At 37.4% G+C, this 16,244-nt stretch overlaps 3 protein-coding genes across 6 annotated transcripts; all 3 read left to right on the top strand.

Moving 5' to 3' along the window:
- The first annotated feature begins 463 nt into the window (after nt 1-463).
- On the top strand, nt 464-4,485 carry LOC133718208 (ribosomal RNA small subunit methyltransferase NEP1-like). Of its 4 annotated transcripts, XR_009850148.1 has the most exons (9): nt 464-828; nt 911-1,019; nt 1,102-1,197; nt 1,392-1,514; nt 2,736-2,846; nt 2,918-3,000; nt 3,569-3,617; nt 3,960-4,111; nt 4,235-4,485. XR_009850148.1 is itself a non-coding variant. In XM_062145027.1 (5 exons), the coding sequence occupies exons 1-5, from the start codon at nt 2,345-2,347 to the stop codon at nt 4,016-4,018; spliced, it is 396 nt and encodes a 131-aa protein (XP_062001011.1). In that variant the 5' UTR covers nt 2,010-2,344; the 3' UTR covers nt 4,019-4,485. The 4 variants fall into 4 exon arrangements, 1 of the variants encoding a protein (XP_062001011.1); XR_009850149.1 differs by lacking the exon at nt 2,918-3,000; XR_009850147.1 differs by lacking the exons at nt 464-828; nt 911-1,019; nt 1,102-1,197; nt 1,392-1,514 and adding an exon at nt 2,010-2,438.
- Nucleotides 4,486-6,596: 2,111 nt separating this feature from the next.
- Nucleotides 6,597-10,116, top strand: LOC133718355 (uncharacterized). Its single transcript, XM_062145184.1, has 4 exons — nt 6,597-6,882; nt 7,139-7,647; nt 8,489-9,400; nt 9,582-10,116. The coding sequence occupies exons 1-4, from the start codon at nt 6,715-6,717 to the stop codon at nt 9,865-9,867; spliced, it is 1,875 nt and encodes a 624-aa protein (XP_062001168.1). The 5' UTR covers nt 6,597-6,714; the 3' UTR covers nt 9,868-10,116.
- A 984-nt stretch (nt 10,117-11,100) lies between these two features.
- LOC133718356 (3-phosphoinositide-dependent protein kinase 2-like) lies at nt 11,101-15,885 on the top strand. Its single transcript, XM_062145186.1, has 11 exons — nt 11,101-11,689; nt 12,694-12,874; nt 12,999-13,051; nt 13,434-13,535; nt 13,613-13,721; nt 13,796-13,874; nt 14,092-14,257; nt 14,544-14,678; nt 14,782-14,942; nt 15,068-15,290; nt 15,461-15,885. The coding sequence occupies exons 1-11, from the start codon at nt 11,495-11,497 to the stop codon at nt 15,542-15,544; spliced, it is 1,488 nt and encodes a 495-aa protein (XP_062001170.1). The 5' UTR covers nt 11,101-11,494; the 3' UTR covers nt 15,545-15,885.
- The last annotated feature ends 359 nt before the right edge of the window (nt 15,886-16,244 follow it).

Here is a 16,244-nt window from a genome sequence, read left to right on the forward strand (position 1 = left end):
GTCTTCGAAAAGAGTAGGGGTGTTGTTGCTGCTAGTTTCTTTGTCATCACACTACGTCAATAAACCCATCAGACGACAGAGCTCAGACGACAGAATGATGGTTTTCTGTTGTCTGAATAATTTTAACGACAGAATGAAAAAATTCTGTTGTCTGAATATAGTGTATATCATGGTAAATGAGGTTTCTGAAAAAGGTTTTGTTTCAGACAACAGATTTCTGTTGTTCATTAAACTGAGATTGATTTAGTTTTGGTTGTTTGAGATTTTTTTTTTTTGTGAAAGGAACTGTTTCTAAAAGTTGTGTTTCAGACAACAGATTTCTGTTGTGCAAGAAACTGAGATTGATTCTCACTTGTTTGGTTTTTTTTTTCCCCTTCCTTTCTGTTTTTTTTTTTTGCACAACGTGAAGACATATTCGTCTAACACTTAATCATATTTTGGCCCGACAAATTCGTCAAACTGATAGTAACCTAGAAACAGTCTCTCAGCTCGCTTTCGCTCTCAAACCAATCTTCTCCCTCGCTCTGGTACACAACAGAAATCTTTGAAAGGAAAACCCAATCCAACATCAATCTCGATCAATTCATGGTAGCTTGAATCTTAGCCATCTTCTTCTTTCCCTTATTTGCAGACTCCTCTTCGATAAGCTCGACGAGCTTCCAACTGTTCTGTTCAATGAATCAACCCTAAGTATTCATCTCACTTTGCCTAGGCAGCAACACAGGCGGTTTAAGCGGAGCCTGTTATCTCTTTAACCCAAAAGCTGAAGAGAAAAGTTCAAGGCCAAGCCCACTGATTACTACCACTTCTCCACTCACGAAGAGATGGGTATTCAATCTCTCTCTCATTCTTTCACTTTTTCCTCTATTTCTATATATTTGCAAGGTCTCAGCTTCTTGGTGTTTTCCAGATCTAGATGAATTTGTACATGAAGAGATGGGTTGAATCCAAAAGCTAAAGAGAAAATGTCAAGGGCAAGCCCACTGATTACTACCACTTCTCCACTCACGAAGAGATGGGTATTCAATCTCTCTCTCATTCTTTCACTTTTTCCTCTATTTCTATATATTTGCAAGTTCTCAGCTTCTTGGTGTTTTCCAGATCTAGATGAATTTGTACATGTTTTGCACATTCCGATTTTGAATTTGGGGTTCAGTTGAAGATTCAAAGCTAGTTGGTTCAAAAAAGCTTAAAGAGGTAATTTTACTCCCTACTTTTTTTCTCTTGCTTTACTGGTAGTGGCAGTATGGCCTTCCCTCTGCGGTCCTCGCTCTTTCCTCATCTATGTGATGAAATTGTTAACTTAAATTATTAGTGATATAGTTTTATCCATGTCTTTGCTCTGTTTTTTAATTTTTTTTTTTTGTTTTTATGTCAATGTTTTTTTGCAGGTTAGGGATTTGGGGAACCTAATTGGGTTGTACACAGAGTGGCACTCTCATTTGCTGCCCTATTACTCATTCGATCAGTTTGTGCATGAAGTGGAACAAGTGGTGGCCACAAAAAGAGTCAAGGTATCCGATATCCTCCTTCTCGCTCTTGATTTTAGATCCTTTTAAAAATTTGCTTCAGATTTTGATTAATTTTTCGGTCTTTTCGAGTATATGTCTCTCAGAGAATTGAGAGAAAGAGATTTTGATTACTTGTTTAGACAATTTCTTTGATCACTAAGTCATGTGTTTGCTCAATAACTGGGATAGTTTGCAAATGTTTCATGCACCAACTGCAGTTTGAGGGCATTGCTACTTGTAGTTATAGAACAGTAATCTGAGATAGAAAATTGAAATACAAATTACTTCTTTAGTGATGAAGTTAGTTAACATTGGTTTGTGGAGGTCGTATTTACGTTTATATGCAGTGTAGCTTTGATATTCAATAGATTCTTCAAAGTAGTGGCTTAAGCTGTTTGGGTAGTTCTATGTGTGATAAAAGAAGGAACTAAACATATTTCATATAATTGGCTCTATGGAGTGGGTGGGGGGGGGGGGGGTGTTTGAGTGTTACTTTTTGTAATATAACCTTATTATGACATCCAAATGCATCAGAATAAAAAGTAGCATGTAAAGGGAAGTGGGCAGACGGTTTGAAAAAGTAGATGGTGGAACTAAGAAAGGTGGAAAAACGATATGAGTTGTAAAGGAAAATGATCATGGAAGGTGTAATTGTGCTTTCTGATATCCAGAAATCGTCCACTCCAGAGCCATACAATCTATTGGAGATTATGAACTTTACCAAATGGCTATTGTGTCTTGGTTTCTTTATGTGGGTGATCAGTGAAAATGTGGGTGATCAGTGAAACTCAATAGTTACTACTAATGCAACATGGATTTCATAGTGTTTTGTAATGCTGTATATGAAGACCGAGGATGGTAAACTTATTGAGATTAAACCATATGTTCGTATCCCAAGGACGTTTAAGCTATTCTCTGGTGTCATGTGTAAGTCCATCTTATTTCCTTGTCTTACATTATGCTTTATAAATTGTTTCTGTTCTGATAAAATGTGAGGAGGAATATCATCATCTTTCATCTTATTTCTGATGCTATGCAAATATATACTTAGCTAACAACGGTAAAACAAGAAAAGCATGTTGAATGTAAATGCCTGTAATGAGCAGCCAACATTGACCACCATCCATGTGGCGATGCCTTAGTTTAACTGACTTCTATCATGTTCTTTGCTTTTTCTTGAAAACCCGTTTAGTGGTTTATTTAATCCTGCAATTCACCTTGCAGTGCAGCTGCCACAGAAACTGAGTATATCTGCCGTTGGTAAGCGTGAGAAACTTATGCGTATGATCAAGAACCCTATGACACAGTATTTACCTGTTAACTCCCGGAAAGTAGGTGAGTATAACACTTTGGAAGCATTCATGTCACATCCATTATGAATGTCATGATGTATTTTTGCATTTCAGGACTCTCGTACAGTTCAGAGAAACTAGTTAGCATTCAAAAATATGTTGCTGCTGCTGAAAACAATATGGACCTTGTTTTTGTGGTATGGTTTGTACTAACTTGGCGTTATCTTTATATATAATATGGTAAAAATGGTTTGTACTAACTTAAAAAAATTATTTGTTAAGAAAACCTGTCAGAACATTAGGATTCAAAGGAACATAGATAGACCCAGACATTATTAGGCCATGCATTTTATTTATGGTCCATTGTATTTGAACTAATTGGATAGAAGTAATTATTTGAAATCATGCATTACTTCCGGTTACGTCTTTTATGTAAATATCTATTGTTAATAGTTTAATCAAGCTATTAAACTATAGAATATTAGCTGTGTTTTTGGGATTCAAATCACTCATCCAAATGGGGTCATTTTGTCAAAATTTTGATGACCAAGCTGGTACCAGTAACTGCCTTAGATTAATGTACTAATGTACTAACTTTTCACAAGCTTTAGATTGCTCTTGAGTCTTTACCATTTTGCATTGATTAAAGCTTTAAACTTTTCACAAGTTCATATTTTGTGCTTTGGATTTTAGACTTTAACTTAGCCTGAGAAATAACTGTTGGTATGATTTTCTTCTAATAAAACGTGGTTGTTATATCATTAGGAGTATGGTGCATACAAGAAGGGAAGCTTTGACAAGATGCTTGCAGATGGTATGGTAGTTTTGTGCTTTTATTTATTTATTTTGGTCTGCTATAGTGATCATGTTCAACACACTTCCTTTTTAGGCTATATTGCATGTATACGTAGACATTGATAAATGGTACTTGCATTGATTTTGGTAAAATGGTTTTTTCACATTTTTCAGGAACAAATGCAAAAAAAAAAAAAAAAAAAAAAATACACAGCTTCAGTGCCTGGGAAGTCTCTAGTTTCTATGCTTGCAACTAGTCTGAATATGGAATGGACTTGTGGAGAGAGCAAGGATCATATTATTACTTTTTTTTAATTTTTTTACCAAAAGCACTCACTGCTGATATTTTATTTTTTGCCAGATAACACTCACAGGGTTCATATTCTTGCTCACATTTGCGCTGCTTGGCTATGTGAGTAAAACTTTTTTGCCTAGATATATTCACCAAGGTTGGATTCAACTCCTCTTAGATGGGTCAATTCTGCTCATGGATTGCTACTTTTCCTATACCAGGTTTGCTTAAATCATGTTCAATTTATGTGTTTGCGGTGCGCCTCTTGTATTAATTAACATAACATTATGTGTACATTGGGATTTCTCCATTTTGTTATTGCCTACTCATTGGATAATTATCAGGTAGCTCAAGACTAAATAATAAAGGTTCGATGTTGGACAAGGAGTTCAGAAGTTCAAAGCGGGCGACAGAGTTGTAGCATTTCACCATGTGAGAAGAGCCTCTGCTTCAGAATTGGAATGAACAGAGGTAGTAGAAGAAAATGCTTACAACTGAAGCTGCTCAAGGCACAAGGTTGTGTTGACTACTTGTTTCTATGTAATTAGTCAAGATAATGCATTGATGACTTGTACATTTGGAGTTGTTAATATAAAGATTCATATATATATATATATATAACTGATTCTTTGCCTATAGCTAGTACTTGTGTCTATGTATCTTATTATGTCAAGATTGGAGGTGTTAGTTGACAGGCATAAGAACCAAAACAAGCTCAAATCTGAATCAACATCAAACAACAAAATTCAAGCAAATGTCTGTTGTCTGAAATCACCATAAACCACAGATGAAGCAGGCTAACTATAGTCCTTAGGCTAATCAGACAACAGAAAGACCTAAGAAAGTTCACGCTTCTACATATTCAAACAACATATTTCTGTCATTTTAGTAAAAAAGAAACAATAGAACTTTATGAGTATATGTTGTTCATAATTGAGTCACACAACAGAAAGACCCAAGAAAGTTCACGCCTCTACATATTCAAACGACATATTTCTGTCATTTTAGTTAAAAAGAAACAACAGAACATAACAAATATATGTTGTCCACAATTGATTCACACAACAGAAAATAACCAAGATAGATCAAAACTCTATATATTCACACCACAGATTTCTGTCGTCTTAATGAAATACATACGATAGAGTTTTATGAATAGATGTTGTCCAGAATCTTTTACAACAACATAATACTGTCGTTTGATAACATCTTCAACCTCAGAAAGTCATAATTTGGCATATCTCGACACAATCAGACAACAGATTATTGGCCGGCCTATGTTGTTTGAGTGAAATATAGATAACGGGTAATATCTGTCGTCTGAAAGCCTAAGAGATATCAGGCTACTAGACAACAGAAATTTTCTGAATCAGACAACAGCCCTCGGCTGTTGTCTGATGGGTTTATTGACATGGTGTCACCAATTGTTGTTGGCTTTTTGATGAGTACACAACCTTTTACGTGTTGTAAAATCGACTTGGACCACTTAATCCCAGGAAGCTCATGACGTCTTGCGAGGTTTATTGGCTTTTTGATGGCTTTAGCCTTGTTTAAGTGCTTCAAAATTGCTTTGGAGTACTTGTTTCTCCGAAGCTTATGAGTCTTTTCATTATCATCAGATCTTGAGAGATTCTTCGGAATTTTCAATGATGATGAGAAGCTACGTGGTGGTGTGAAGTACTCTTCATTCTCAATACCAGGATTACCAGCCATCGTCATCTTAAAGATCTGGTATAGACCGTATAGGGATTCAGAGGAGGAGTGATTTATAAGAAAACTAAGATGGTATGGCAGGATAAAAGAGAATGTATGTAGGTAGATCGAATTGAGAGAAAAACAGAGTTCGAATATGTGAACTTACAGCTTAGTTACTGCCTTATTTATACAACTCATGAATGAAAGTCCTTCTCCTGAGAATAGGAAAGAAGTTATGAAGGAAAAGTCCTCCTGAGAAGAGGAAATAAGTTATGAAGGAAAGTCTTCCTCCTGAGAATAGTAAAAGTTATGAAGGAAAGTCCTCCTCATGGGTATAGGAGATAAGTTACGAAGGAAAGTCTTCCTCCTGAGAATAGGAAACAAGTTATAAAGGAAATGTCTCCTCATGGGAATAGGAGATGAGTTACGAAGAAAAACTTCCTCATGGGAATAGGAAACTTTTTTTAACTAAATAAATCTATTAACGCAGACTGCAAAATGATAGCGGTAGGCATTGCTAGGATGCTACTTGGCTTTTCTTTTAATTCCAGTTCCAATTAGGAGTAGAAAATAAGGTAATATCGAGCAAAAAATTTATGGTGTTCTGACTCGCCTTGTGAGTTAAATCATAAGCTTCATTTTTATAGCGCCCAAATTAAAGTATAACGAGGTTTTGATTTAGAACTGTTGGTGTTCGTATATCAAAAATACATTAACTTAAATTAAGGAATTATATTGAAAATTAAATAAAAATTGAGTTGTGTTGTATGATTCACACACAAAATCGATGAAACGCTGCTTTGTATAATCCATAATTTTGATAGGAAAAATGATGTGTTTGAAATTTTCGACTATATGGGTGAAAGTAATGCTATAGTCTCGAGTAAACCGACCGACGTGTTTTTGAATTGTCAATGTGTTAAAAAAAAAAAAAAAACTAAAATAAATAAATAAATATAACGTGGAAGATTGAGGAAACGACCATCTGACTGAAGTCGTATTACAAGCAAAGATAAAAAGTTCCTCTTCTTCTTTTTGTTTGAAGGCTTGAAGGCTTGAAGCTGTGAAGCTGATTCGATTTAGAGCCTTTGAGAATTTCGCCAAAATCAAATTTAGGGTTTCTGTAACCATGTCTGCTCGGTATCTGAAGAAAGTTCTCAAGGAAGAACAAGAGGAGCGACAACTGGAATCAGACCACGAAGAAGAAGACGACGACCACCGCCAGCTCAACGGCAAAGCAAAGGTCAACCCTTTCGACCTCCTCAACGAAGAGGAAGACGATGCCGACGACCACCAGGTTCGATTTTTTTTTTTTTTTTCCGCATTCAATTTAGGGTTTCAAATTTCCGTACTTTATAATAGTCCAAGGGTTGTTGGGTTGCTATTGGATTCTGTAAAAGGGTTTAGTCGTGAGTTCTGATTCAATTTAGGGTTTAAGAAACTGAAAGGGAATTTGAGATTAAAGTTGTGAATTTTAGTGTGTGAGATTAAGCTGTTGGATTATGTAGAAGGGTTAGTTTGGATGTTAAGTTTTGGTTTTCGGGTGGGTGCAGGAGGATGAGTCAGAAACTGTTGATGAACCCTCGAGTGTGGTGAAGCCTAGTGCTGATGTGGTTTCGACATCCAGTCAAAAATCCAAGAAGAAGAAGAAGAAGAAAGGCAAAGAGGGCTCTTCTTCTAATGCAGCTTCACCGAGAGTTAAAAAGTCGCCGGATGAGGTTCTGGAAGAATTCTATGAGTATGCGCATGAAAGACAAGCCGAGACGAGGGCTGGTGGTGATGCGGTTAAGCATTCGTATGAAAAGTATGTGCCCTTCATATTGCAAGTGGATCCCAAGTACTTGAATGCCGACAATGAGATGCGAAGAATCTTTGGGGCTAAGGTGGTCAAGTCGTTTGAGAAGAATCAACAGAGTGGAAGCTCTAGAATGGCGCGTGGTGGAAGACGCGGCGCAGTTCATAGGAAGTCTTTCCTTGTCACTCCGTTGGAGCATTGGCCTCGCTGGGACGGTGCTATGAACATGGAACTCCTTCACTCCCCCAATGGATACTATGATTATCGGTAAGAGCATGGTCTGTTGCTTAGTCTTGTAATTTGAAATAGCTGCATGACGTGTTAGTTATCCCAACTTTTCTGCAAGTAGGAAAAGTTACTTAATGTTACTGTAGTGGGCTTAAACTTTGTAGATATTGTTTGCCATCATCAAGAAAGAGTTCTCGAGTAGGTAGTATAAGCCATAGCCATATTTGGTTGGACCTATATTGATTGTGGTAGAAAATAGCTGCAAATGGAAGTATGACTAGTTTAATGGGGTTAATTTTGTTTGCCGTCATATTCATGTGAATGTGGAGTATCACCAAGGAAAGTTCTTAAATACAAAATCATAATGTGACTTGAAGTTTGAACCTGTATTATCACAGAAATGTTTTGCCTTTGCAATTGAAAAATAGAACCAGATGCAATTTCCTGTTTGGTGATACTTAAATGCAGAACCTTGTACAATATCAAATTGGCTAATTCTTGTGTCAAGTTACAAAATGCTAACGGATAAGGAATGCACTCTTCACAAAATATAATCATGATCCAGCTATTAAGACAACTGTCTAGTGCTGATGTGTAGGCAATGGTAACTCTGTTTTAGATCCCACTTTGGTGTATTTTTTCATAGTATTTGGTTGAGCAACAATCCCAAGGCTGAGAATGATCTTTTACTTCAACCTATATTTTTGTGGTTGCTTTCTTTCTTTTATTCTTTTAGATTTTGTTAGTCCCTTTTTTTTTTTTTGCACATTAGAATTTTTCAAAAACATGCTCAGAAGCAGTACTATCATGATTTGTGATATTTGATCTTATAAATTTTTGGTTTGGCATGCATCATATTCTTCGTTTCTCTTATCTGCAGATATACCTATTCGTCAGCCTACCGTCAAGCTCAGAGTGCATTTGAATCTGCCAAAGCTATACATGATCTCAATGCCATTGCAAGTGTTTTATTATACTATCCTTACCATTTAGATTCGCTACTAACCATGGCAGAGTACTTTAAGTTTGTGGGTGAGCATCAAATGTCAGCAGATGCTATCTCAAAGTGCTTATATGCTTTGGAATGTGCATGGTCTCCAATGTTCACTCCCTTTAAGGGTGATTGCCAAGTGAAATACAGCCATGAAGCAAACAAACCGCTGTTTGTTGCACTTTTTACTCACATGAAAAGTATGGACAGACGTGGCTGTCATCGATCTGCTTTAGAAGTTTGCAAGTTTTTACTGTCACTAGATACTGATGATCCAATGGGGGCCATGTTCTGTATTGACTATTTTGCGGTGAGGGCAGAGGAGTATGCATGGCTAGAACGTTTCTCTGAAGAATATAAAAGTGATAACACCCTATGGTTGTTTCCAAATTTTTCATATTCCCTTGCCGTATGCCGATTGTATCTTGAGAAAGCGGAATCTTCGAAAGATCCAGCTATGGAAACCACCAAGGCTACTTCGACTGATCTTATGAAGCAGGCATTGATGCTTCATCCCACAGTCCTCAAGAAACTAGTGGCAAAGGTTCCTTTGAAGGAACGGGTGTGGACGGATATACTCAAAAATGCATTCTTCCAAGCAGATGAAGTAGGAATCCCATCCTTGGACCACCTGGTTAACATATACGTTGAGAGTAATCATATTATATGGAGGCTTCCAGAATTGCAGAAATTGCTGCGGGAAGCTGCACAGCTCGTGATCGAGACTCTAAGACAGAATAGTAGTGAAAAGAATGATTGGGCATGTGTGAGAAAAGAAGCATTCTCATCTGACAAGAATGAGTAAGTATGCTGTCACATTGTTGCACTTCAGCTACCCCTTTTCTATTTCAAGTAGTAGGTTAATAAATATTTTTGCACTAACTTAAAAAAGTTTATATGTGGATAGTTAAGCCTGAATTTGGGACTGTTATGTGTTTCAAAGAATGATTATGACTGACCGCCTGCCTGTTGTTTTATACAGGTATTCCCACTTGTTGGTTTCAGATTTCTCTTATACATTGCCTGCTGCCCCACCTGAAAATTTGCAACATTTTATGGCCAATGCAAGGATGGAGGATGTTGTGCATAATGAGCAGCATCTAGTCAATCTAAATGAGGGTGGCCATGCTCCCCGTGATGTTGCAAATCGAAATCCATTAGCGGTCTTGTTTGAGTCGGTCTTACCATGGGTTCATTATGGGGAAGGAGCGGTTGTTGAGGAGGAAGACCAACAAAATGGCCATGGTCCGGGCAATCAAGAACATTGAGTGTTAATGACATTGAAAATATGCTATAGCAAGTTTTAGACAAAGCTCTCAAGTGTTTCTGCTACAGGCGACTCAGGGAAAATATTTGCAATTCTCTTTTCTGTGGCAGTATTACCTATCATACTTTAGCTGCTAACAGGACCATTTGATCGAGACTAAGTACCATATGAATTTTCTTTTTCTTTTCAGGATACCCTTTATGTGTTACCTGTTAACCTTTTACATTTGAATTTATACTTGTTGCATCACTATCTACTTCCGACAACTCTTATCTTAGAAGAGAATTGGAAGTAGCAGGACCATCCCATCACTAGCTCATCAGTCTTTGCATGGACAGCTTGAAATGTACTGCAAAAGCATTATTGCATTTCATTTGTCAGCTGTTTGCATGAAGTCAATAGCTAACCAACAAGGCTACAACTAAAATGGTGTGGCCAAAAAACATTGCATCGAAAGTTCTTCTCTTAACCACAGAAATTGTTCTACACGTGGATCATTCGATTTGAATGTTGGACTGATATTTGATATTGATTAAACTCCTTGATAGATGGAGTTCAATCCACTCACCCCCTGCCTTATAATTGTTATATGTCACTGCTTTGCTCAAAGGCGCACTCCCCATACGACCTAGCGCTTGGTGGCGGATTCAAGTTGGCAATTTGCCTTGTCAAATGTTTGAAGTGCTAAGCAATTGTTAAAACATTATAGAGTGATAATTTCGAGCAAAGAGGCTTTGTCACAGGCAAGCTAGCTATGCTGAGAGAGCGACTTAAATGAAGTGTTCGACCAATTGCTTGAAGTGACGTTACAAAGTAAAACAAGGTGTTAAGAATGTTTCTTGATCTCGACCTGTCCTTCGAGATGTGGGGTACATGACAATATAGTGCAACCACAATCCGGTATAGAAGTTCATTCTACTATACCAGCCTGGCCTGAATTGAGACTTTGGAATTTCAGGAGGAGAAGGAAGCTAGAGTCTTAAAACTCTAGAGAAAGACCCCCCAATGGGGAAATTGGAATGGTCCTTTCTATGTATATCCATAAAAGGCCTAAAGAGCTTTAGAATCATAACCCCAGCATTAAGCATTAAGCATATGCATCGCATCAAATTTCCTTTTTTAGAGTTTAGGCCTTGGAATTGAATTGGGACTCATATATCCATCCATCATTGAATCCCATGTGGCATGTGCCCACTTCTCTTTTTCTTCTTCCATCCCCATACCTCCCTCTCCTCCATACAAAAACAACTAATATAACTCCCAATTCCAACACACACTCTCTCTCTCTCTATCTCTCTAACTCCCTTCCTTTCCCAATTACCCAATTCCTCTCTACTTTCTAGGGTTTTGAAATTGGAATCACCAAAGCTAAAGCTGCTCACCTCCTCAGAAAATAGGGCATACACACATACCCATTAACCCACATTTCACAACAAGGAATCCAATTCTTCACCTTTTTCCTTTTTGCAGAGGAAAAGATAGAGTCTTGGCTCTCTAACCACACCCAATTCATGGTCTTTGTTCTCCCCCCAAGGAGAGAGAAAATGGTTTTGTAGAGAGAGAGAGAAAGTGGGGTTACTATGTAGACGAATTGGGTGAGAGATAGAGATAGAGAAAGAGAAATAGATATGTTGGCAATGGAGAAAGATTTTGATGCCAAGTTGAAGATTCAGGGGAATTCTTCTTCTAATGGTGGTGGTGGTGGTGGTGCTAATAGTAATGTTCAGAGAGCCAAGAACTTTGCGTTCAGGGCTCCCCAAGAGAATTTCACCATCCAAGACTTTGAATTGGGCAAGATCTATGGCGTTGGTTCCTATTCAAAGGTCTCTGCTTTATTGAATTTCCTTTTTGGGTTTTTATTGCTTTCATTTTGTCAATATGTTTTGTCATCTGGGTTCTATTGTAGCTTTGGTTTTGACATGGTCTGGTTTGGTAGTTATGTGATTGATTTGAAAATTAATGTGTTGCATGTTGCATAAGTGGTAGCTTTGGTGTTAAGCATGGTATGATTTGCTGGAAGGAGTTATTGGGATTTTTAATAGGCGCTTATATGCACTTGTAGATTGTATTAATTGTTTAGAACCTAGAAACGTCTGGTTTGAGGGGTGGTCCTGCTCGTGTCTTTAGGGAAGGATATGTGAGTTCGGATATGGGCATGAGTTCTTTGCTCCGAGAGTGATAGAGCTCCTAATCTGCATATGCTTGTTGTGAGCTTACAGATAACTAAAAGACACGGGAGTTTGTGATAATGGTATGTCTGGTAGTGAGATGGAGGGGACCCGAAATGATGTTACAGTTTTGATATTTCTCTCAATTTGTATAATTAGTTTGCTGCGTAACTGACAACTTAAGCATTTTATTACAAATAAAAGATTGTGTGCATCATTCTACGTAGAATGCATTTTCTTTTATCGTGTAGTTGAATTCATACATGCTCCCTCATATTTCTTGCTCTCTCTCTCTCTCTCTCTCTCTCTCTCTCTGTATTTGTGACAGGAGCATATTCCTTGAGTTTTTAACGCCATTCTTCCGTTTTCCTTTCTGATGGTTTTTCCTGCCAGTCTGATTTTTTTTCGATTCTTTTGTTATGAATGAGAGGATGATGAAAACTGATGTGCAAATGCAGTACCATATCTTGGTTTCAATGAGCGGCACTTCCACACGAGATTTCTGACTCTCTATAAAGGAAATGTTATGTGGTTACTGTTTTAGTGAACATGATTCAAAAGAAAGAATTTATCTCTCATACACTGCTTGAGGTTGCTGAACTGTTTACAGTGCTCAAATTTGTAGTTTCTTATATGTCTGTTATTTCCATAAATTGCAGGTTGTGAGAGCAAGGAAGAAGGATTCAGGAATTGTCTACGCATTAAAGATCATGGACAAAAAGTTCATCACCAAAGAAAATAAAACAGCTTATGTGAAGCTGGAACGTATTGTTCTTGATCAGCTGGATCATCCAGGTGTTGTGCGGCTATTTTTCACTTTTCAGGATTCCTTTTCACTGTGTAGGTATTCTTGGACGTTACCTCTTTTTAGTCCCTATGTACTTGTTTTAGCACATTTTTTCTCTATTGTTTGTGTGCCATTCTGGAATCTCATTGACGCTTGTCTCCTTAATTTTCTGTGAAGATATGGCACTGGAATCCTGTGAAGGTGGAGAGCTCTTTGATCAAATAACAAGGGTAAGCTTGAACCTTGATTGCTTACCACACATGCTTTTCAGGTTATTGTGGAGTTATCTCCGCATCTGATTTTTCCATGAGAATAGTTCATTTAATGGTCTTTTCTTCACTCAGCTTCATTCTTGTACTGCAGTATTTGTGTTTTATTCTTGAAATTTATTACCTTTCCAATTTTTTTATGTTGACTCTTGCACAACTGATCATGCCTGTTGAGCTCCAAATGATTTCCCTAGTATTAAGATATAAGAACATGCCAAAGTATAGTGTGAAAATTTTCTTTATTTTCATTTTCTGTTTTGTTTTTTAATATATTTTTAGTTCATGGTGCTTTATCCCTCTAGATCATCCTACTGTATGCATCATTTCGTTAAATTGTGTGCAGAAAGGTCGTCTGTCTGAGGACGAAGCTCGCTTCTATGCAGCAGAAGTTGTAGACGCACTTGAATATATACACAGTATGGGATTGATACATAGAGATATAAAGGTATTTTCTTAAGAATATACTTGTATACTTTAAGGTCATATGGAGTTATGCATATTCTAATTGATTTCAAATGGCAGCCAGAGAATTTGTTACTTACAGCAGAGGGTAATATCAAGGTTGCTGATTTTGGGAGTGTAAAGCCTATGCAGGATAGCCAAATTACAGTCCTTCCAAATGCAGCATCAGGTATTACAATTTTAATCATAAGCCTGCATTGCTTGAACAATATGATGAAACTGATATGTTGATGTTTTCTGTAGATGATAAGGCTTGTACATTTGTTGGGACAGCTGCATATGTTCCTCCAGAAGTCCTGAATTCTTCCCCTGCAACTTTTGGGTAAGGGATTTATGTTTGAGTTGCTAAGCCCTGTACTTCATTTCTAAATGATATGTTCAACTTAGTGTAAAATTTGTAGATCTCTTAACTAATATTTGGGAAGTAGTCTCTCTCTCTCTCTCTCTCTCTCTCTGTGTTCATTGTTTCTGCTTTCATTAGTATATGACCTATGTAGGATAACATTTTTTTTTCCTCTCGTTTGAACATATCAACACAGAAATGACCTCTGGGCACTTGGCTGCACCTTGTACCAAATGCTTTCAGGAACTTCTCCTTTCAAAGATGCAAGCGAGTGGCTTATTTTTCAAAGAATTATAGCAAGAGATATTAGGTTTCCAAATTATTTCTCAGACGAAGCTAAAGACCTTATTGATCGCTTATTGGTAAGCTACCAACTCATACTTGTTGTTATTCTAGCTTCTATTAGTCATGCTTTGCTATTGACTTAGTCTCCCCTCCCCCCATTCTTAGTACTTATGTTATCTCTATGATATACCTTTAGAAACTAGACAGTGGGACTGTACCAAAAAAGAAAAGAAAAAAGAAACTAGACAGTGTGATTCTCAAAGTGACCTCAATTATCAATATATGTATATAGAATGTGTAGTTATTTTGGATGTTGCAACTAGTATGTTGATGAAGCCTTCAATTACCGCCCAACTGTTGCAGGATTTAGATCCCAGTAGGAGGCCTGGTGCTGGACGCGATGGTTATGCTGCACTGAAGATGCATCCATTCTTTAAGGGAGTCGACTGGAAAAATTTAAGAGCGCAAACCCCTCCAAAACTTGCCTTGGAGCCGGGGGTATGGCTTCTGTTTTGCTTTAATTTATTACTATAAAAAAAAAATCCAACTGTTCCTTGCCTTGTTCTTCTTTTGCTTCTAAAAAATCCTTTTTCACATTCAGTCAGGTGAGGCTGATGATGTCCGTGATAACTCATGGAACCCTTCACATATTGGAGATGGCGCAGCAAGACAAAATGAGGGTAACACTGGTTCAGCATCCTCTTCTGAAGCATCTGGTCATGTAACTAGGCTAGCTTCAATTGACTCCTTTGATTCAAAATGGTATTGTCTCAATATCTATGCTTCCTACTTAGCATCATTAATTTTCAGTTTCAAGAGACCGAAGTTCTTTCAGTTGCAAAATCTGTTGTGAACTCAAGTATAGTAATAAATTCTGTTGTTAACAGGCAACAATTCCTTGACCCTGGTGAGTCTGTTCTCATGATCTCAATGGTGAAGAAACTTCAAAAACTGACAAGCAAGAAGGTGCAGCTTATTCTCACCAACAAGCCAAAGTTGATATATGTGGATCCTGCAAAGCTGTTGATGAAGGGAAATATAATTTGGTCTGACAACTCTAATGATCTCAATGTCCAAGTTGCTAGTCCTTCACAGTTCAAAATTGTTACGGTATGCTCTCCTTGCCCTATTTTTCTCAGCTTTTGCTGTATTCATCTCAATGCTGTAATTTATGTAGAACAATATGATATAAAATTGTGGAGCGGCAAGAAATATGATTGACTACATGTTTGATAAAATTGCTTCTGAGTCTTTAATTGGTTGCATTTCCTTTTACCCAGCCCAAAAAGGTACTGTCATTTGAGGATGCAAAACAAAGAGCATGGCAATGGAAGAAGGCAATTGAGGGGCTTCAGAATAGGTGAAATCTGCTCACGGTTTTGGTTTTGACAGATATTCTTTTGAGATTATGGTATTGCAGAGGAACAAGGATGCCACTGATAAGATTAATGAAAGAGGTGCTGGGGTCTGCAGATTCATCATTTCAATGTGCAAAGCTCCGTCTTTCTGTTGATGCCTAAAACTTAGTATGTGAGAAGGGTTTTTCCACCCATTTTCATGCCTTGTATGGCATAGTTTTGTACTATGTGAGGTCCTAATTGTAGGGTCTGTAAAGGGGCTGGGATCGTTACTTGTTTATTGTATTGAAAACTACCATCCATTAATGAAAGTTTTAAGATCTTTACATTTGAAAGATCATTTTTCATTTTGTTTAAACTTCTTGAGATGAATGCAGATGCAGTTTATTGTTAGAAAAAAACTACAGCATGGCATAATTGGCAACTCTAGTGAAACCGGAAAGCGATAGATTGCAAATCTCGTGACAGATTGATAATGTGCAGATTTGTATTATCAAGCAAAACAATAAACTATATAGAGTGCATCTTCCATGAACATGGGTTGCCATAGAGTTGAGAATTCATGAAGAGCATGCGCTTGATTCTTGAGATTGAGATCAGCTCAAGTCAGCTCAATCCATGGCCGTCTCAGATTTTACGGTTTCTGTCGTTGTCACCATGATTTATTATGTAATTTTGAGATGGTCCAACATGCATGTGCTTTTTT

Source organism: Rosa rugosa, chromosome 6 (assembly GCF_958449725.1).
Source record: "Rosa rugosa chromosome 6, drRosRugo1.1, whole genome shotgun sequence".
NCBI lineage: Eukaryota > Viridiplantae > Streptophyta > Magnoliopsida > Rosales > Rosaceae > Rosa > Rosa rugosa.

Bases quoted from the DNA above. Each gene is read 5' to 3' on its own strand.
- LOC133718356 (XM_062145186.1), top strand. From the start codon at position 11,495: ATGTTGGCAATGGAGAAAGATTTTGATGCCAAGTTGAAGATTCAGGGG. The intron at 13,875-14,091 runs GTAAGGGATTTA...ATATCAACACAG, and splicing joins TCTTCCCCTGCAACTTTTGG to AAATGACCTCTGGGCACTTG. The intron at 15,291-15,460 runs GTATGCTCTCCT...CCTTTTACCCAG, and splicing joins CACAGTTCAAAATTGTTACG to CCCAAAAAGGTACTGTCATT.
- LOC133718355 (XM_062145184.1), top strand. From the start codon at position 6,715: ATGTCTGCTCGGTATCTGAAGAAAGTTCTCAAGGAAGAACAAGAGGAG. The intron at 6,883-7,138 runs GTTCGATTTTTT...GGGTGGGTGCAG, and splicing joins ACGATGCCGACGACCACCAG to GAGGATGAGTCAGAAACTGT. The intron at 9,401-9,581 runs GTAAGTATGCTG...TGTTTTATACAG, and splicing joins TTCTCATCTGACAAGAATGA to GTATTCCCACTTGTTGGTTT.
- LOC133718208 (XM_062145027.1), top strand. From the start codon at position 2,345: ATGCTGTATATGAAGACCGAGGATGGTAAACTTATTGAGATTAAACCA. The intron at 2,847-2,917 runs GTGAGTATAACA...TTTGCATTTCAG, and splicing joins TGTTAACTCCCGGAAAGTAG to GACTCTCGTACAGTTCAGAG. The intron at 3,001-3,568 runs GTATGGTTTGTA...TTATATCATTAG, and splicing joins ATATGGACCTTGTTTTTGTG to GAGTATGGTGCATACAAGAA.